The sequence below is a fragment of the Aulostomus chinensis genome, chromosome 19, assembly GCF_037954235.1.
Source record: "Aulostomus chinensis isolate RoL2024-O1b breed Wild chromosome 19, RoL_Achi_v1.0, whole genome shotgun sequence".
Taxonomy (NCBI): domain Eukaryota; kingdom Metazoa; phylum Chordata; class Actinopteri; order Syngnathiformes; family Aulostomidae; genus Aulostomus; species Aulostomus chinensis.
Genome location: NC_141338.1, coordinates 3,912,040 through 3,929,613, shown reverse-complemented (window position 1 = coordinate 3,929,613; position 17,574 = coordinate 3,912,040). Strand labels below are relative to the sequence as shown.

Sequence of the window (17,574 nt, the reverse complement as noted above, 5' to 3'; positions counted from 1 at the left end):
ATAATCTTCCCACATGGAAAGATGTGTTTTATCACATAGTTGTCAGGATGATGCAGAGCAGAGTGAGAAAATGACAATCTTTGATCGTAATTTTGGAGTTGAAAATCAGTTTTATGTGGTAGATGATGGGAAAAAAAACAAAAAAAACAAAACGACGTCCTGTTGTGACGTCTTCCCTCGCCGGGATTACACGTGCTGTTTAGTTTATCCCACATAAACACTCCTGCTGTTGTAATGCACTCACACATCAGCTGAAGCTGCTTCATAGCCAATCTCATTGTTGTCCGCTCGAGGCACCAGCGCTGATTGTTTGGCTCTGTGTGGTGTGTATTCTCCCTGCAGCCAGATCTTCTCTCCTTTACCCCACATTTCACAACTTTGTCCACTCATGTCTCTGAAATATTTGCTACATTTAAAAAAAAAAACAACAACAAACAAACTTAAAACTACAGAGGCCCCAGTTCACACTTATTTTCTGTTGGAATACAGCCCAGATACACATCTGCCAGCAACGAAGAGCTCTTACCTCCTTGAATATTATCATTATTATTGACTTTGTTGGCATCAGAAGGAAAAGAAAGAAACCATTTATCAATGTAGAGATCTCACCTGTGGTCTAACCTCCAGAGGATTGTACTCGTCTCATCACCGTCCGCGGAGCTGGGACCAGGTCAGGAGTGTCCCGTCCGTCCATTGCAGCTGTTTGCCTCTGAGCTCATCACTTCATGTCTTATCAATTCAGTCATGGAAGCAGTGAAACAGGGGCATCAAACTCGTGATCCTTTGCGGAACACGGAGAAGAAAAAGCTTCATCTCCTCAAGAATGACCACCGGGCTGGTTTACTGCTGTCTGTCAAACAGGGTTAAATAAAGTTCTAAACAGCAGTAATGCGCTGTCTAACATCAACATCTGCACTACAAGAGCTTAATTTCCAGGAATGCCAAGAGTGTCTGACTCTCCATGTGTTTCCCAACTGAGCAGCACATCTGTTTCCAAAGCTAAATATCGAATGGTAGAAATATTTTCACACCACATTTTTACCAAGAAAAACTAAATGAAGACAAAAGTTGCTCCAATACTTCTCTTGGCCCTGAATCCTGGAGCAGGTCTACATTTGTCCACACAGGATGTTGATCAGAAATCAGTATCACCAAAAAAATACCAAAGATAAAAGTAACTTCAACAATAAAATAAAGTACTTGAAAGTGGTGTATTATTGTTAAACAAAGACTTTAACAATCAAAGAGTGTAAAATTAGCTTGTGCCATATCAAACAGTAAAGGATAGCATTAGCATAAAGGAAATTCAATGATAACCATTGTTTAAACATGGAAACCTGTGAAAGCTCAAAGGAGGATTCCCAGAACGAGAGGATCCATCTGGTAATCGACCAGTAAGCAGAACTGATCAAGACATTTGGTATCAATCAAAACTTTCTCAGTCCTGCTTCCTTGAGGTTCCTGCAGGGATGTAATGACCTTAAATTGCATGAATAAATAACAGATACTTAAAAAAAAAAAAGTAAAACTCATAAAATATCCTTGATAAACTTTTGTACTGATTGCAGAGTTAACTTAAATATTTAACTATTTTATTTTTAAGGACAGATGGGCAAAGCAAATGCCAAAGTCTTAGAAACGACCGAACAGTTGGTGCGCCTGTTGCGGCGGTGGTTGCACCATCATGAAAATGGGGCCCTAATTGTGACGCTCCGGTGCAGGAGGGAGCGGCAGCAGCTGTGGTTGATCTATATGCAGTTAGAGAGGAGATGAGTGGGCTTCCCAATTAGACAGAGCTCATTAAACAAGTGGAAACGCGCTGCATCCTGGCGATTATTTATCAGAGGACAGTAAATGATGAAGTTTCTTTAGTTGGAGCTTTTATTCGTCTGGTTTGTTTCATAATGTGTCAGATGCTGTGACTGAGTCTGGTTTCTGGTTTCAGATCATAACAGCTACATCGGCGAGACCTGGTCATCAGAGGCAAGCGGAACTGACTCAAATTTGGTTCTCCAACATCCCGGTGACCCTCATCTGGACCTCAGTGCACTGGTCTCCATGGAAACAGACAGTGGTGGGGAAGAGGGGAGAGAGGAAACCATTGTGTACCTCTGAATGTTGCTAAATTTCACACTAAAACGCCAATCAAGCACTTGGAGACGTCAGAACAGGACATCGGGGAGGGTTTGGAAGGAATGTTCCCTGTAAACATTAGTCTTTTACAGTGTTGTTTTTTTATTTGAAATATTGTTTTTGTGTGGAGAGTTATTGGAAAAAGAGCAAGAACCTGAGATAAAGAAGTTGTTTCATACTCACACGCACCTTAGCTCAAGGCACCAGTGTTCAGTGTGTGTATTTTTGGTTTTATGTGTGTTTGTGTGGTCTTTATTGGATTCCTGCAGCCCCACCCTGCCTGCCCACCCCCCACTACCCTCCTTTCTTAGGCCTGACATCCCTGGAGCTCTGTATTTATTACATTTACCAAGGAAAGAGAGAAAGTGTACAGCTAATATCAGCAAAACATCCAGCTGCATCTCTCTGGTGTCCCAGCATGGAGAAAACTGCCTCTCCTTCATTTATCAAACTGTGTTTATTTACAAGACGTGCAGAAAACAACATTGAAAGATGAGGCGTGACGGCGTCAGTCCCGCGTTTGTCAAACTTGCAGCGAGTCATTTATTATTTGCATTATCTGGGTAGTGTTTGGCTAGCTGAGAGAAGGAGCTTTCTATTTAGACGTCACTAAGATGTCCAATTTATCACAGTTTGATGATGTGAAAAGCAGCTGGAGCAGCATCACAACCGCGACACGCGGAACGCAATTGCAAAGCTTGAACGTGTCTCGGAGCAGAAGCGTTCGTGCAAGACGTAGAAGGGTGTTGTGATGCAGGAAGGTAAACAAGGCAGGAAAAGAAGTTGGGATGGCGATGTCAGCAGGTTTCGTCCAGGCTTTAATTTATTGGCCGGGTCAGCTGACATTTTGACAGTAATCTTGATTCCCAGACAATCAACCATGTCAAAACTAGTAATCATTGCCTTTAGCAAAGTTCCATCAATTTTTCATCAGGTAGTTTGTTGGACAGAACAATTAAGAGGTCATTCACGGGAAACGTGTGTACTTCATCCTCAACAGGACAAACCGACTGTCTGCCATTGGCTGTTACATTGATTGCTACATTCCAACACTAACCTGAAAAAATAAGATGGAAACAGCATTTTCTAACAACCGTATAATCAGAACGTAAAAAATTTAAAGTATTGTGATGGTAGTCGACTGTCGTGGCAGTTGCTTCACCGCTCACGGTCCAACACTCAGCACCAACATGACGGAAAAGGTTCAGGAAGTCAGACGTAGGGAAGTAGTGAGTGTAGGAGGACTCTCATCCATCGCACGTCAACAGAAATCTGAATTAAATTTGTGTACAAACTCATTTACACTGAGTTCGATTGTTGTCGTCCACATAGACATCGTCGGTGTCTGTCACTACTGAATCAGGCCCCTGCCCTGAAGCCTGGCTAGGTGGACACTCGCTTGATCTTCCTCACAGCGAGAGCTTGAGTCACATCTCTGTACAGCTAATAGATGGGTTTTAAACATCAGAAACGTGATAACTCATGACCTTTAACCTTTTCAACCATCATCAACTGCATTTGTCTGGAACTTTCCTTTTTGCCGCCCTTGTATGTCATCGTTTTTATGCCAGTGCTAGAATGCTGTGCTAAGATGCTGAATATCATTATGTTAGCATTGTGATGTTGAAGTCGCACTCTGATGTTAGCATTTAGCTTGAAGCTTCACACTAGCCTCCAACAGTTGCTAGCATGACTGTTGGGCTCCCGTTTCACCAGCGACAGGGTTGTGTTCTCAGTGTTGCACGTTTACAGGGACCCACAGAAACCATGAGACCAAATTTCACCACACTTGGCGGAGGGGTGCTGCCTGGTTCCTGGGAAGAGGCCGTTACATTTTGGGGCAGATCTGTTTCAAGTTCCTCTGGGTTTGATGGAGGTTTGCGTTCTCCAAGGATGCTGTTGTATTTTCATCTGTTACTTACAGCAAGCGTAGGAAGGAGTATGGGCTGAAATCATTCTCACTTGCTCCCTGAACACAGTGGCCTTATTGATGTTGTCATGCTTAATGCTAAAATATTACACTTGAATATTCATGTTGTATATTTACATGCTGTCACCCATTGGCATTTTCCTGTGTAAACAGCTCCTTGTGCCAATGCTTTAGGTGATCCTTGAAATTTTTTTACAGTCACAACAAAATATGAATTAGTTCCACTCCTGTTTTAGGTTCCTAATAGGACAATAAGACAGTGGCAGTATTTCTATGTGATGTAAGTACAATGTTTGAGCTTTTAATTTATTTATTACCATGCAAGGTTTTAAGTGTTTTAGTTTGGATGTTGTACATATTGAACAGATGTTTTCCTCTTGTGTTATATATTCACATATGACTGCATAAATGTTGAAACAGTGCTCAGTTTCTCATGTAGCTATGAAATCAGTCTCTGTGAATGCAATACAACACTCAGCTGGTTGGAGGCACAAACATGTTCAGCTTGGTTGCATTGTTTCACTTATTTTAATGCTGCTTATCTGAAAAGCCTCCGACGGTGGAAGCAGATGTGTGAGCGAATCGCTTGTTGTTGCCAGCAGTGACGGGTGGCACACCAGGTGCGTGAATGTCAATGACTCCCTGTCTGAATGCGCCTCTGAAACACCAGGCCCACGACCATATCAGCGGTGGAGGAATGCAGTCTGCGGGTCACCAATGCACTCGGCGAGCCATTACATTCTGTAAAATTTGTCCACAAAATCGGTTTAAATACTGAAAATACAGCTTCCTTTATTTTCCCTGACAAGAATGGAACTGCTATACGCCCACCTGTCTCACTCCCCTTGTTTTCGACAGGTGAAGCAGATGTAACATCAGCTAGATGCAATCTCAAAATGGAACCTTGTTCCTTCTGCACTGAGCTGCTGCGCTTCACCAACACCCCCTCCATTCACTGTCAACCCTCAGACTTTATAGATTTATTGAAAGTATCACATATAAAATGAATTTTAAAGCTATAGTCCATCACATCGTCATATAAGTGAATGTCTCCTATATTTATCTCTTGCCGGAGTAGTTCATGCCAGGTAAATCTCTCTGTAATGCACAGTACATGACGGTGTGGGAGCATTCATGCCCATGAGATGAATGCCAGCCAAGCTTGCTACTTCCAGTTAGCAATTTTCTAACTTGGAAAATGTATAAAAAATGATAGTGCACAATGATAGTGCAGCTCTTCTAGACTTTCCAAATGTTATCAGACTGCAAGGATCGAAATTCTGCTAGTGAAATGATGAAATGATTTATTCCACAGAGGTTGTGTGAGGCTGAAAATAATTTAGCAACAGTTATACAGCCAGAACAACACAGACAGCCATGGCAGAGGCAGCTACTTTCAGTTAGCCCTTCGCTAACTTGAATGCAGATAAATACTTGAATTGTGCTGCTTTTCAAGATTTTCCCCATGTTATCAGCCCGAATGGACTCCGCGTTTTTTTAGCATCATGTCTTTGTCTTAAGTCAAATGTTGCACTGAGACGCTGTCCTGTTGCTGCAAATATACGGCACTGTCCTCTTTAAAGCAAGCAAAATACTTTTCGTTGCAGAAAGTAGTGCACCACCAGTGCACTGTGCAGTCCTGCTTCAGGTGTATTTGCAGTTTAACCCAACACAAAACTGATGTTACGTTTAAAAGACAGAGATATCATTTTTCTCTGTCTTGTGTCTTTTCCTAAGATCCATTGGTAGAAGGCTTTAAATTTTATTTCTTTAGCAGTTACTCTTTTTTTTTTTTTTTTTTTTTTATAGTCATCTGACAGCTTCCATTCCCCGGACTGCTGCTGATGGGAGTTCTGCGTAAGCAGTTGATGACAATGCTCTTCAATTTAAATTACAATGGTGACATCATCAGGTGCTCTGCTTCAAACTGTTAAAGCAAAAGACAGTGAAGCATCTGTTAATTTACTCTGCAACACAAAACTGGAAGAAAATTTATGTGGGGTTTGGTTTTTTTTAAATTTAACATAATTTTATTGGAATTCATAACTTTCACTGCACAATAACCTTTTTTTCCCCAATAATTAATTTTCCACTTTTACTTTATATGATTAAATGAAAGTCTTAATTCATTTGAATTTCATTGCCTTTTTTGATGTGGTTTAATTCATTTTTGCAAGCACTTTTGTTCGACTAATCTCTCGGACTGCAGAGAATTTAGATCTGTGTTTTATCCCCTTTGTACCTCTGTAGCCCTCCAAGAATCCATTATTCTTATCTCCTTTACTGTTAAATTTGAGATTACACGAACCTCCAACAGCTCTTTTTTCGAGCCTGGAGTGGAATACCTTACTCAATCAATCCCGAAACACTATACATGCTTCGGTGAGCAGTAACTCTCACCGTAATTTTATGGACCGTACTGCGTTTAATCCAGATAAAGCTGGGTTTCATTTGCCTTTGTAAAGGAACCCTCTCACGGAGCAGCTGGTAGAGGGGGAAATGTTTGTTGGTGTGTGAGAAAGGAAGGTGTGGGAAGAGAGAGCTGGGAAGTGCACCTTTTACAATAATATCAGATTTTGTATGCATGTCATGGAGATGTGTTCATGTAAAGCTGTTTGTTTTGTACCTGACAAGCATGTCGGCACATACAGGCACACGCTTTTACCATAATGTGACTGCCCATCACCCATCTGACGGACTGATAAGGCTGACAGAAGACCTTTTCATTGCCCCAAACTCCAGTCTACAGGTTGATTTAGACCTTTTTTTCCAGTCTGTTGTGAAGAGTGGAGTCAAGCACAGACACTGGGGGACATTTTACTTACAGTGAACCATTCATGTCACATCTGAAGCCATTTTTAATATCATTTCAATTTTCCACCACTGAACCTCAACATGATTAACCCACGTGAGGTTGGCGTCAACCACCAGGTTGCAGGCGAGAGGTTAGGCCCGGCTTGCTAGTTCTGGATCAGCACCGCCGTCAGATACAGCCTGACAACGGCGAATCATCCAGAAATTCCTGCGATGAATTGGTGACCTGTCCAGGGTGTACCCCGCCTCTCGCTGGGCTCCAGACCCCCGCGACCCTTAACAGGATGAGGGGAAGAAGATGGATGGATGGATGGAGGCTGGATCCAGGCAGGAGAGGATAGCAACGAGCCTATTTTTTTCAAAAAGTTTGCATGTTCTTTTAAAATGCATTGACGCGACAGTGGGAATATCTATAAAAGTGGCATGCCATCGATACGCAGTCCCATGAGGTCACATTGGCATCTGTCAACTGTTAAATACTTAAAAGCTCCTTCATTGCCTGAGCTTTGGTCTGTTTTATAATCAGTATTTGTTCTTTCCTCATTACACAGTCGACACTCTGGTTTGTGGCCTCTGTCTGTCTCCTCTAGTTGTTTTTTAATGACCCTTGTGGAAGATAACCAATAACACCAAAGGAAAATCCGATAGAGCGGAAAACCTATTATTGCTGAGTCATCTGCCGCGGTGAAACACTCGTTGCTACAGCCTTTCCCAAGGGGAAGCGTAATGATTTCTGTAGGCGCGCAGAATAAACCTGCCCTGCCCAAATATAAATAACAGCCATTAAAGCTTATACCAGCGAGGAACATTTTTATGAGAAACCTAAACAATATACAGCATATATACAGGTTATTAGATTTCTCTTGGGGTGAAATATAGTGACAGGCGAGACTCGATATATACAGACTGTTCACATGGCAGATAGAGGAGAAAATCTATGAGGACTGTAACAACCTGCGGTGTGTTTGTTCGACTTTCAAGAGGCTGAAAGTCAAACTCGTTCTCCATGTTGAGTGGATGGGAATGAAGCCTCAAATTAAAAACGCAGCCTTCTCACAAAGAATGCCGGGCAACTTTTGAAGTCACATACTCGGTGACAAATCCTCTGATCTTTACTTTTGACCCCGAATTTAATTGGTTTCACTCATCACGTCCCTTTAAAGTTGTCTCCTGCAGCCGTGTCAGGACCGAGCACCATGTTGTTTATCCCAAAATAAACGCTAATTAATGCGCTTGCACATTAGAGAGCTTCAGTGTCTGAGCCTCACAGCAATCGCCTGCATGTCAGATAACTGGATGTTATGTGGAGGTGGCAGAGGTGGGCACCTCCTTTACTGCAGTAGAAGTACAGTGAAAAGAACGGATTCAACTCCTTCGCTCAAGTAAAAGTGGGAAAGAGCTCAGGCTCCACTGTTCAGGTCATTTGAAGCACATTTGTACCAGCTGTCGGTGCAAATAGAACTGATCTGACATGTCGTGAATACAGCTGTCAAAGACTGCGACACTTTTGAACCTAAAATGACAACAATATACTGAATATGATGAACATTACGGCAGCTTTGCTCAAATGTGCAAATCCGTTTTCAGTCAGCGAAAACATCACGTTTTAGGTTTAACTCATGAAGACTGACACGTCGATGACTGCGGTGCACCGATGGAAACCCGGCAGCATCGCCGGTGTGTGCTATTGCCTCCGTTTTGTTTTACATGCGTCTTGATTTTGAAAAGGTGACAGTGAAGTTGTGCAAAAATAAAAATAGAAAGTAAACTCAAGAGGAAGAATGTTCCCTCATGAACTGGACCTGCTACCAAGATGGTCATGTTTTTGGAGGCGCTTGTGTGTTTGTTCTTCTGACGTTGGATTTGACAGATGTGTAGCCACATCTGGAGAGGTGTAGTACGGGCAAACAAACGGGGCAGATTAGTCATAGTGGAGGGGTTTAAATTAGTATCATTAAACTGGTCTTAAAAAATTAAAAATGGTAAAACCAGCTTCATGACTCAATCATTCCTCTTTGTTAGAAGATCACAAGCCAAATGACTGTCATCCCCCCCCCCCCCCCCCCCCCCGTCACTCTGAAGTCATCCGTTGTTCCTGTGATGTTGTTGGCACAACAGCACTTCGGGATCATGTGTGGGAGGGAGATTGTATGCAAAGTGTATGTGATTATGTGTGTGGTGCCTTCATGAAAGTAACATTAGCTGTCAGCACAAAGGGGGGTCAGCCTGAGAATGTGTTTTTGATGGTGGTTAAACCGGCATTCTTAAAAGCCTTTTTTTAAATCGCTGGGGGTCAAAGGTGGGTGTTGTTCCAGGCTCACTGATACACGTGAGAAGCCCGTTCCTGTCAGCACACAAGGAGCGCGTGGCGGCGTGTGTTCGTGAGGATGAGCCATCCACTGTGATCCTGCACCGTGACTGCGGAGTAATCTCCTTCAATGGGATCGCTCATTAGTCCAAGCCCCCCACCTGCTTCTCAATAGGACCCTCATTTTCCTTCCTTGTCCTTTTTAAATAACAGAGGACTGTCAGGTATCCAGCGGTGCAGTGGTTAACACTGTCGCCTCACAGCAAGAAGATTCTGGGTTTGAGCCTGGGGCTTTTCTGTGTGGAGTTTGCATGTTCTCCCCATGCCTGTGCGGGTTCCCTCTGGGTACTCCGGCTTCCTCCTCGTGCAAGTTAGGTTAATCGGCACCTCTAAATTGACCGTAGGTGCGGCTGTGCCCTTCACAGATAAGCAGGAAAGAAAATGGTCAGGTGTCCATTTGTCGTGCCTGTGAGGAGGACGCAGTGTCAGAGTGGGGTAAAGCTGCTGTGTTGTGCTGGTTATAAGCTAGGATCATTTAAAATAACTCAAGTTGCTGAATGGTAGCAAACAAAATCTTAGAACATGCAGTGATTTTGCTTGGAAACTTCACCAAAAAGGGTGATTTGCCTGTCAAGTCCTCTCAAATGTGGGTCTTGAGCCCAAGAATACCTTTTTTTTCCCCCTCCTGTGTTTGTTCTTTGTGACTCCACACAGCCTGGAAGAGCCAGCCGTGTATATTTAGCTTGAAGCTAAAGGCTTCAGTCCACTCTTGAGTTGGTTCATCCCTGAAAACGTGCCTCTCGCCTCAGGCTGACCAGCCGACATTTCTGTCACCATGCAGGGACGTATATGAAATTACAGACAGCGAGTGGACAAATATGGAAAGGAGGCTTCACACCAGTGTTTGGTTCAGTGTAAATGAGCAGCACACCACAGAAACGGTGTTACCATGTGATTGCAGAGTCTCTAATTTTGCATTGTTCCCACAGCACTGCGAAACAATGTCATCAGATTATCCACTTCCCCTTTGTTCCATTTTAAACTGCTCTGCAGCATTTCCCCAGAAAGTTCCTCTCCTCCAGTGTGGCAAAGGTAAAACACATTTCCTTGTTATATCCCTCCCTACAATGTAACAGTGTGTGTCTGTGTGGGTGTGTTACATGATTTTGGACACTTCCTATGATTATAAATTATTTTAGTTGTTGGTACTTAATTTCCTATTGCAGTGAAAGGATTACCTGCCTTGAAACGCTGCATATAAAAGCTGAATTTAAAACGGTTTTATCACCTGCTCAGTGCCTAGTTTTACATTTGAGACCTCGGCTATGGCTCCGTAAAACCATTCAAGTTTGTCAGGTAATATATTGGACACAAAGATTTCTTTCCTTTTATCGTCTTGGCTTCAATAATATCTGGGCAGTCTACTGTAATTGGGTTATGCTGGCTGGGTCCAGAGACTCTGGTGGGTCTTGTGAGATTATCCTCATTCAGTTTGATATTGACGCTCTATGTCTTTTGATGTCTTTGATGTGATTTGTCCTCCAGGGGAAACTGCTGCTCTTTCCTTTCCAGTCCAAAAGAAGGAGAGAACTGCTCTGAGCAAGCCTGTGCTCTTGCTTTCTCCCTCTCTCTCTCTCTCGCACACACACACACACACACACACACACACACACACACACACACACACACACACACACACACACACACACACACACACGCTGAAGACCACAGCTATATCCATAACTCTGGCAGTTAGGGCACCAGTTAAAAGGATTTGCTCTCATTAAAAAATTTGAGAAGGATATAGAGGAAGAGGGATCAGACTTTATTTGATGGCCCGGGGCAGGAGTGCGTAGTACTTCGATCATAGAACAATTGCTTTAAAATCACTGCCTCTTTCTGTATTAGTGCTCTCTTTCCCTCAGCTGAACTACTGAGGCAGGATGTTTGTTTGTTGTTCACACTGCGATTTATGATTGATGTTGCTGTGTTGCTCTGCGAGGCCATAATCAAATGGTATTTTTCTCTGAAATTGAAAACACATTTCAAAGCTTTATAGCGCCACGACTGATATTTCAAATGCATTCATACATCAGTCAGGATGGAAGGAAATTCAAAATAAGATCTGTTGTTGGTTTAGTCGACTTCTCCTCACTGAAGCTCATTCTTCCCTAAATTCAACTCTTGAAGAATAACCTCCTCTTGTGATTCTAATCCTGAAATGCTCTCTTTGTTCTCTCCCTGCGCTGACCTTTATTTGTCTGAAATAATCCACTCTCGGAATAACAGAGGCAAACCCGCAGGATATCAAAAATGTGTTATCAGCAATCAAATTCAAGTCTCTGTGTATTTAATCTCTGAGAAGCTTTCAAGGAGGAAGTGGCACAACAACGTCTCTCTAAATTTCAGCAAAACAAAGGAGACGATTGTTGACCCTGGGAGGCGGTGGGAGTACCCGCCGCTGAGCGCGAGCACATCCTACACCCTTGGTGCTCACATCTCTGAGGATCTCGCCTGGACTCAAAACACCAAACAAAGAGAACCTCAGCAACTTCTGATTGGCAGCTACCTGGTGTTTCTGGTGGTCAGAAGCCTCTCAGGAACCCTGTTACTGTGACTTTTCTTTCTCAGCTGACGTGTGAGGAAGCCCATGAATGTGCATGCAAAAGACATTTGATGAGACAAAGGAAAGATGATCTTCGGCAGCCACTTTCCTCTGCGTAGGACCTGATTGCTGATTGCACCGTGGCGCGGTGGTTAGCACTGTCAGCTCACAGCAAGAGGGTCCTGGGCTGGAGCAAAGGGTCGTTCTAGTGGAGTCTGCATGTTCTCCCTGTGCCTACGTGGGTTCTCTCTGGTACTCCAGTTTCCTCCACAGTCCAAAGACATCAAGAGGGGACCAGGTTAAGCCAGACTCTAAATTGACCATGGGTGTGGCTGTGAGAGCCAATGGTTGTCTGTCTAGATGTGTTGGCCCTGCCATGGACTGGTGACCTGTCCAGGGTGAACGTTGCCTCTCGCCCAAAGGCTGCTGAGATAGGCTCCACCCCCCCCACCCCCCCTCCATGACCTTTAACAGGAATGGATAATAATGCTACCTTTTGCTCCAAATAATCATGGACGCTGAACAAGACTTATTCAGAGTTTGTAAAGTGAGTAACTGTCACCATCAAATGATCAAACAAATATAATAATGTTTATCGCCTTAACATCGGCTACTTTTATGAGTAAGTTTGATGAGTAATTGCAACGTTTGACACCCAAAGTGATTAAAACAAATGTTCAATGCATATTTTATGACACACCACTGTTCCCTATTGAATAACTTGAGGGCAGATTGTAAATATTTATCTTCATCCATAATCTCTCTCTCTTCAGTGCACCTTCATTTTCTTTTGTTTAATAGAAGGTGGCTGCCTTACTGGATAAATGTACTTGGGTGGGTGCCGATGCAACAAGCACACAATGTTCCTTTTCTCTTAAATGTGCAAGACCAGTGCTGCAATTCTGTTAATCAAAACAAAATGTTGTTAGACGGGATTGTGAATCAGACGCTGGCAAACGCCGTCCTGCAGCAGCGAGCGAGAGGAAGGAGTAGAGAACGTGTGATGAAGGAAACCGTCGGATTTACAGTGCCTGTCTTTGTTTCCCAGTAAGAGGAATGCCAACACAAATAGTTACAGTGAGTGTTTGGCTTCAGACACAGATGTAGATCCAACAGGATATGAGCAAACACTCCAAGGAACCAAGAACTGTGGGAATTCTTGTCAGGTCCCTATAGACAAACAGTGGGTGTCTCAGTGGGAAATTAGCCAGTGGTTGTTAGCTGCAGCATCACTGAAGCAAAAAAAAAAAAAAAAAAAAAGTCAGAGAAAGAAAAAGCCCATAGAGTTGACTCTAACTTGAAAACTACGATAAATGGTCAGTGGGATTGTTCACCTCTGCAGAATCAGATTGGATGTTTTTGAATACTTCAGAGATTTCAGGCAATATGAAATAATAATCCACGAAGCAGAGCAAGATATTGACAGATGTCAATATATCTGTATAAACAAAATATAGATTAATATTAGCATTTCATACACACTGGAAAACACATAGAAACATTGGAATTTTGAAAAGTAACATTTTTTTAAAATTTCCAAAACATCTGGAAAAGCCCATAAATAATACATTTACCGCACAATTTTCTTCATTATGATGATTTGCAAAGAAAAGTGACTTGGGAATAAATGTGGGTATAAATGTTGTACATCAGACTGATACTGATATTTTCAAAATATGAAAAATACCTAACAGTAATGATTATGTGCCAATTGTGCATCAATAAATAAATGTTAAAATTTGTTTAAAAAAATCAAGTTATTTATCTAAATGAGGTGTTATAAGTTTGAAATGTACAGATGTTGAAATAAGTTTTTTTTTAAAGTGTATCTTATTTTGAAAGGGTCCTAGTCAAGGGAAGTGCTGGCAAACTTGACTAGCTAACATGTTTAGTGAAATTAAAATTTTATTGGCGATGCTTGACAGTTGCCGGGCACTTTGCAAAGATACTCAAGCTACATTTTCTATGAGAGGCACTTCTCCCTCAAGGCTGTCCTAGTGTTCACCAACTAGCTTCATATGTTAGCTTGTTGGACATCACCTGTGTTAGCTAAGGGTGACAGCAGGGCTGATTGATTCATTAATTAACAAAGTGAATGAACTCTTGAGTTGATGCTATAATTTTAGCTAACCTAGCTGACAGAACAAGCCCTTGCGCAGCGTTTTCGAGCGGAAACCTCGACGTTTATCGGGACAGTGCTACAAGCTAATGCTAAGAGTTGCTAACGCGCAAAGATTCCTGGACTAGCGGAACAGACCACGTCGTCTCTGGACACCTGCTCGTCACTTAATTCCCTGCTGGAGACCAAGAGACTGGATTGGATAACTCAGTGAAGGTGTGCCGTTAACATATTCATTTATTTGTTAATTATTGAGCATCAAGCCTGCAACGTTTTTCTTCATTGTTATTGTTTTATTGAAACAGCGATCAATCATGAGGAGCACATTGTATGCATTTAACTCAGTGTGCTTGATGATAATAAAAACAATATACATGATGGAATTATATACGATAAAACTTAAAGGATGTTACCTATTCAAAAGAAATAACAGATAGTTGTTGCTTTTTATTGCTAAAGAGGTAAAATTGCAGTGCCTGTTGAACACAGTTTAAAAACCTTTTTCCCTTCGTAGAAAATCTAATACTTAGATAAAATAATCATAAAGCTAATGAGATTAATAAATTACACGAAATTACCAATAAAAATTAATGTATCAATAGATTAAATTTATGATGAATACATTGATGTTCAATTAATTGGGTTATTGTAGGTTATTGTAAGTAACAGCGTGTGCTCTCACTTGATTGGATTCTTCTGTATGGATCTTAATTCTATTTAATATTGTTTATCTATCCTTTTTATTGTCTGATTCTAGTGGGTTGTTTATTCTGTTCGAGGGAGACTACGCTGAAAATAAGAATCCTAACTAAGTTCTGTGACAGCCTAATAGTTTTTCAAGACACACTGGGGAGTTAAACATGAACATAAATGGCAGTGAGATTACTTAAATTACTTCCTTGTTGCAGGTTTGGTTAATTAGTTAAGGAACTCTGGGCCTTCGATGAATGAATTGGTCCTCGGTGGGTTACATACACAATACGATAATAGTTTCAAGATTGGAAAGCGTGGCAGAGGGAGTGAATTATTTACTTTGGTCAAATTGATAGGATGTGAATACCCTGCTGCCACCAAGCACAATGAGGGGATAACCACAAGCTCCCCACGCTTTTCCTGAGCCCCATGCAAATTCTAATTACAGTAGAGAAACCCAGTGAAGTGCAAATTCAGACACAATGCCAAAAAAAAGCAGGCCAGCGGCAGTTTCATGGTGCCAATTAATTGGAGAAAGAGCAGTCAAAGAGTCCTGTTAGGCCCTCGTTTTGCTAACAAGAGGTATGGCGAAAGACTCTTTGGATAATTCATCAGACCGTTTAACATTGTTTCTTAACATATTTTCTATTCACTGTTCCTGAAATGTATTTTCTAAAAGTATCCGTCAGAAACTTAAATTGATTTTAATGGCAGTAAACGTTGAGACATTAAACCCTTAAAGTCCCAGATGATGGAAAACTCTCCCAGTATGACTCATGTGTAAGCTGAATTTAGAGGCATTTAATAGGGGAAAGTCATTTAACACTCGCTGAATCTCTTTAAAATACCATAAAAGAGACTTTGATGCCTAAAGTTGTGGGCTGTTAAAGTTCCCATGAAATGAAAAAAACATTTAACCCATTTCAATCCTGCGCTGGTTGCTTTAGGTAGATGCCAGATACATGTCAAATCCTTCTTTTTCATGTTAAAACAGTTCATCCTGCACTAAGGGTGTGGACTAATTTTGCATCCAATGAAATGATTTTGGGGATTTTTATGCCCCTCCCCCCATCCATCACATGATGCGCAGCAGCGGGAAAAGACCTTTTCCCTGAGAAGTACACTGTGAATGAAGCGGCTGTAAAACAGTGGACAAATTGTTTAGAGCCACACGTAACCCTGATTTCATGAGTCTGAATTTGATTTGTTTGGTCTGATAACATTTGGAAAGTTTTAAGGGGTGCACAGTTTAATAATTGTTTCACATTTGCTTGCGGAGTGCTAACGAGAATGAACTGGTCTGCCAGGGTAAATCTGTTGTGTGCATGCTCCATCATGCAGGCTGTGTTATGCATATTCAGCACTATCGGCTCTTGTGAACACCAGTCAGTATCCTTGACAAGTCCCTCTGTCGCTTTGTGTTTACCCGGAAACACTTGCATATGCAGAAACAAATACCACTGACGTCTGTTTCACTGGGCCTTTAACTTAGGAGCATATAATGAGATCCTCTTTCCTAACAAACTTTTATGATTTCAGAGTATTTTAAGGTAAATATAACATTTCAGTGTAAAACGTTGTTGTTGTTGTCTTTTTACATTTTCATGTGTAGACATCCTTATTTAATAACAAATGGACAGCCACTACTGTACATACTGTTTGATCGAATTCATTGAGGTTAAAACAAGACAAATGAGGTTTAACTTGAGTTGAGAGAAACAGTTTTTCTCAGTGCCCTTAATTGCGTACATAATAATTCACGTTAGTTATGATCTGACTAAAACAAACTTAGCTTGACAGCTGTTATGTGGTGCGTGGTAATCCTGATTGCACGCTAGAAAGCGGAGAGGAGCTGTGTTGTCTGGAGCACAAAAGAGCATCTGCATTTCATTACACCAAAAGGAGGTATGGATGGAAATCCAATAGCAGTTGCGCCTCAGAGGGTGTGTGTGGAAGTGTCTGTGCAGGTCTGTTTCCATGCACATACACACCTGGCATGCATTACATTGCTCTGCTGTTTGTGCGTGCTAAGAAAAGCGGTAAACAGATAGTTATTTGCTAGAGCGGAATAGTATGTTCTGTGTGCCCTGCATTCCTGTGTTTCTATTAATGTGTGTATGTGTGTGTGTGTTGTGTTTTTTTTTTTTAAACTCAGGACAGAGTGTGCTGCACTGAAAACCAAATTTATTCATGAAGAACATAATAATCAGACAGTAGAAAGGAGAGAAGGTGAGAAATTGGAACTATTGCGGCGTGGTGATGGGCCGCTGCATGCCCTTCATGGCTCAGTGGTGGAGACACAGATGGATAGACTCACTCTGAATTGGGTGACTGACAGCTCCTGTCTCTGGCTATGTTTAATTTACATGCCAGGATGTCTCGCGCTGATAAACTCAGAGATATAATGTAGCTGCCGCGTGCTTCATTGTGATTCATCTGCTGGTCAGTCATCACTTGAGACCCTATACTGCAACTATAGGAGAAGAGGCTGACAGGGGGCTGAGGATAGATCATTGGTAATGAGAGTGTGAGAAGTTCATGTGTCATACAAGTCATCCCTCCCTATTAGACCTCCCTTGAGTTGGTGAATCACCCACTCGTGTCGAGGGAGAAGGAAAAGCAGCAGCAGGAGGAAGACACACCTATTTAATTTGTGGCTAAGAGTATTGGCTATGATCTATCAACTGGTGGAAATGTCTTCCCGAGAGTCAGGGTGTCAGATGGAGCTCAGGAACAACACTAGGGTGACTCACTGTGATGGGGGCGTCATGCCCAGGAATGTCCCAGTTGTCATTTCATGTTGATGTTGACCCCCGAGCTCTGCGAACATTTTACTTGCGCGTGTAATTCGTCTCACTCAAAAAAATAATGAGGAAAAAAAAAATCCTCTTTTAGTAATACACACAGAAGAGATGGAAGAGGTGTTGCTGCTGTGGAGAACATGGAGGGAGACGGGGGAGGGTAAATGATAA

General features: G+C 42.0%; 1 protein-coding gene and 1 long non-coding RNA gene across 8 annotated transcripts in view; both read left to right on the top strand.

The window, feature by feature from the left end:
* Nucleotides 1–6,064, top strand: part of arhgef28a (Rho guanine nucleotide exchange factor (GEF) 28a) — a 46,745-nt gene extending 40,681 nt beyond the window's left edge. For 4 of the 6 annotated variants that reach the window (XM_086187251.1, XM_086187252.1, XM_086187249.1 and 1 more), the window contains one exon: nt 1,946–6,064. In XM_086187251.1, coding sequence (XP_086043377.1) covers nt 1,946–2,115 — 170 coding nt within the window. In that variant the 3' untranslated portion in view covers nt 2,116–6,064. The remainder of the gene's footprint in view (nt 1–1,945) is intronic. The other 2 variants (XM_086187253.1, XM_086187254.1) reach the window with 1 other exon arrangement.
* A 7,604-nt stretch (nt 6,065–13,668) lies between these two features.
* The window catches only part of LOC147243703 (uncharacterized), a 47,450-nt gene continuing 43,544 nt past the window's right edge, over nt 13,669–17,574 (top strand). For both annotated transcript variants that reach the window (XR_015110415.1, XR_015110416.1), the window contains exon 1: nt 13,669–14,125. This is a non-coding gene — a long non-coding RNA (uncharacterized LOC147243703). The remainder of the gene's footprint in view (nt 14,126–17,574) is intronic.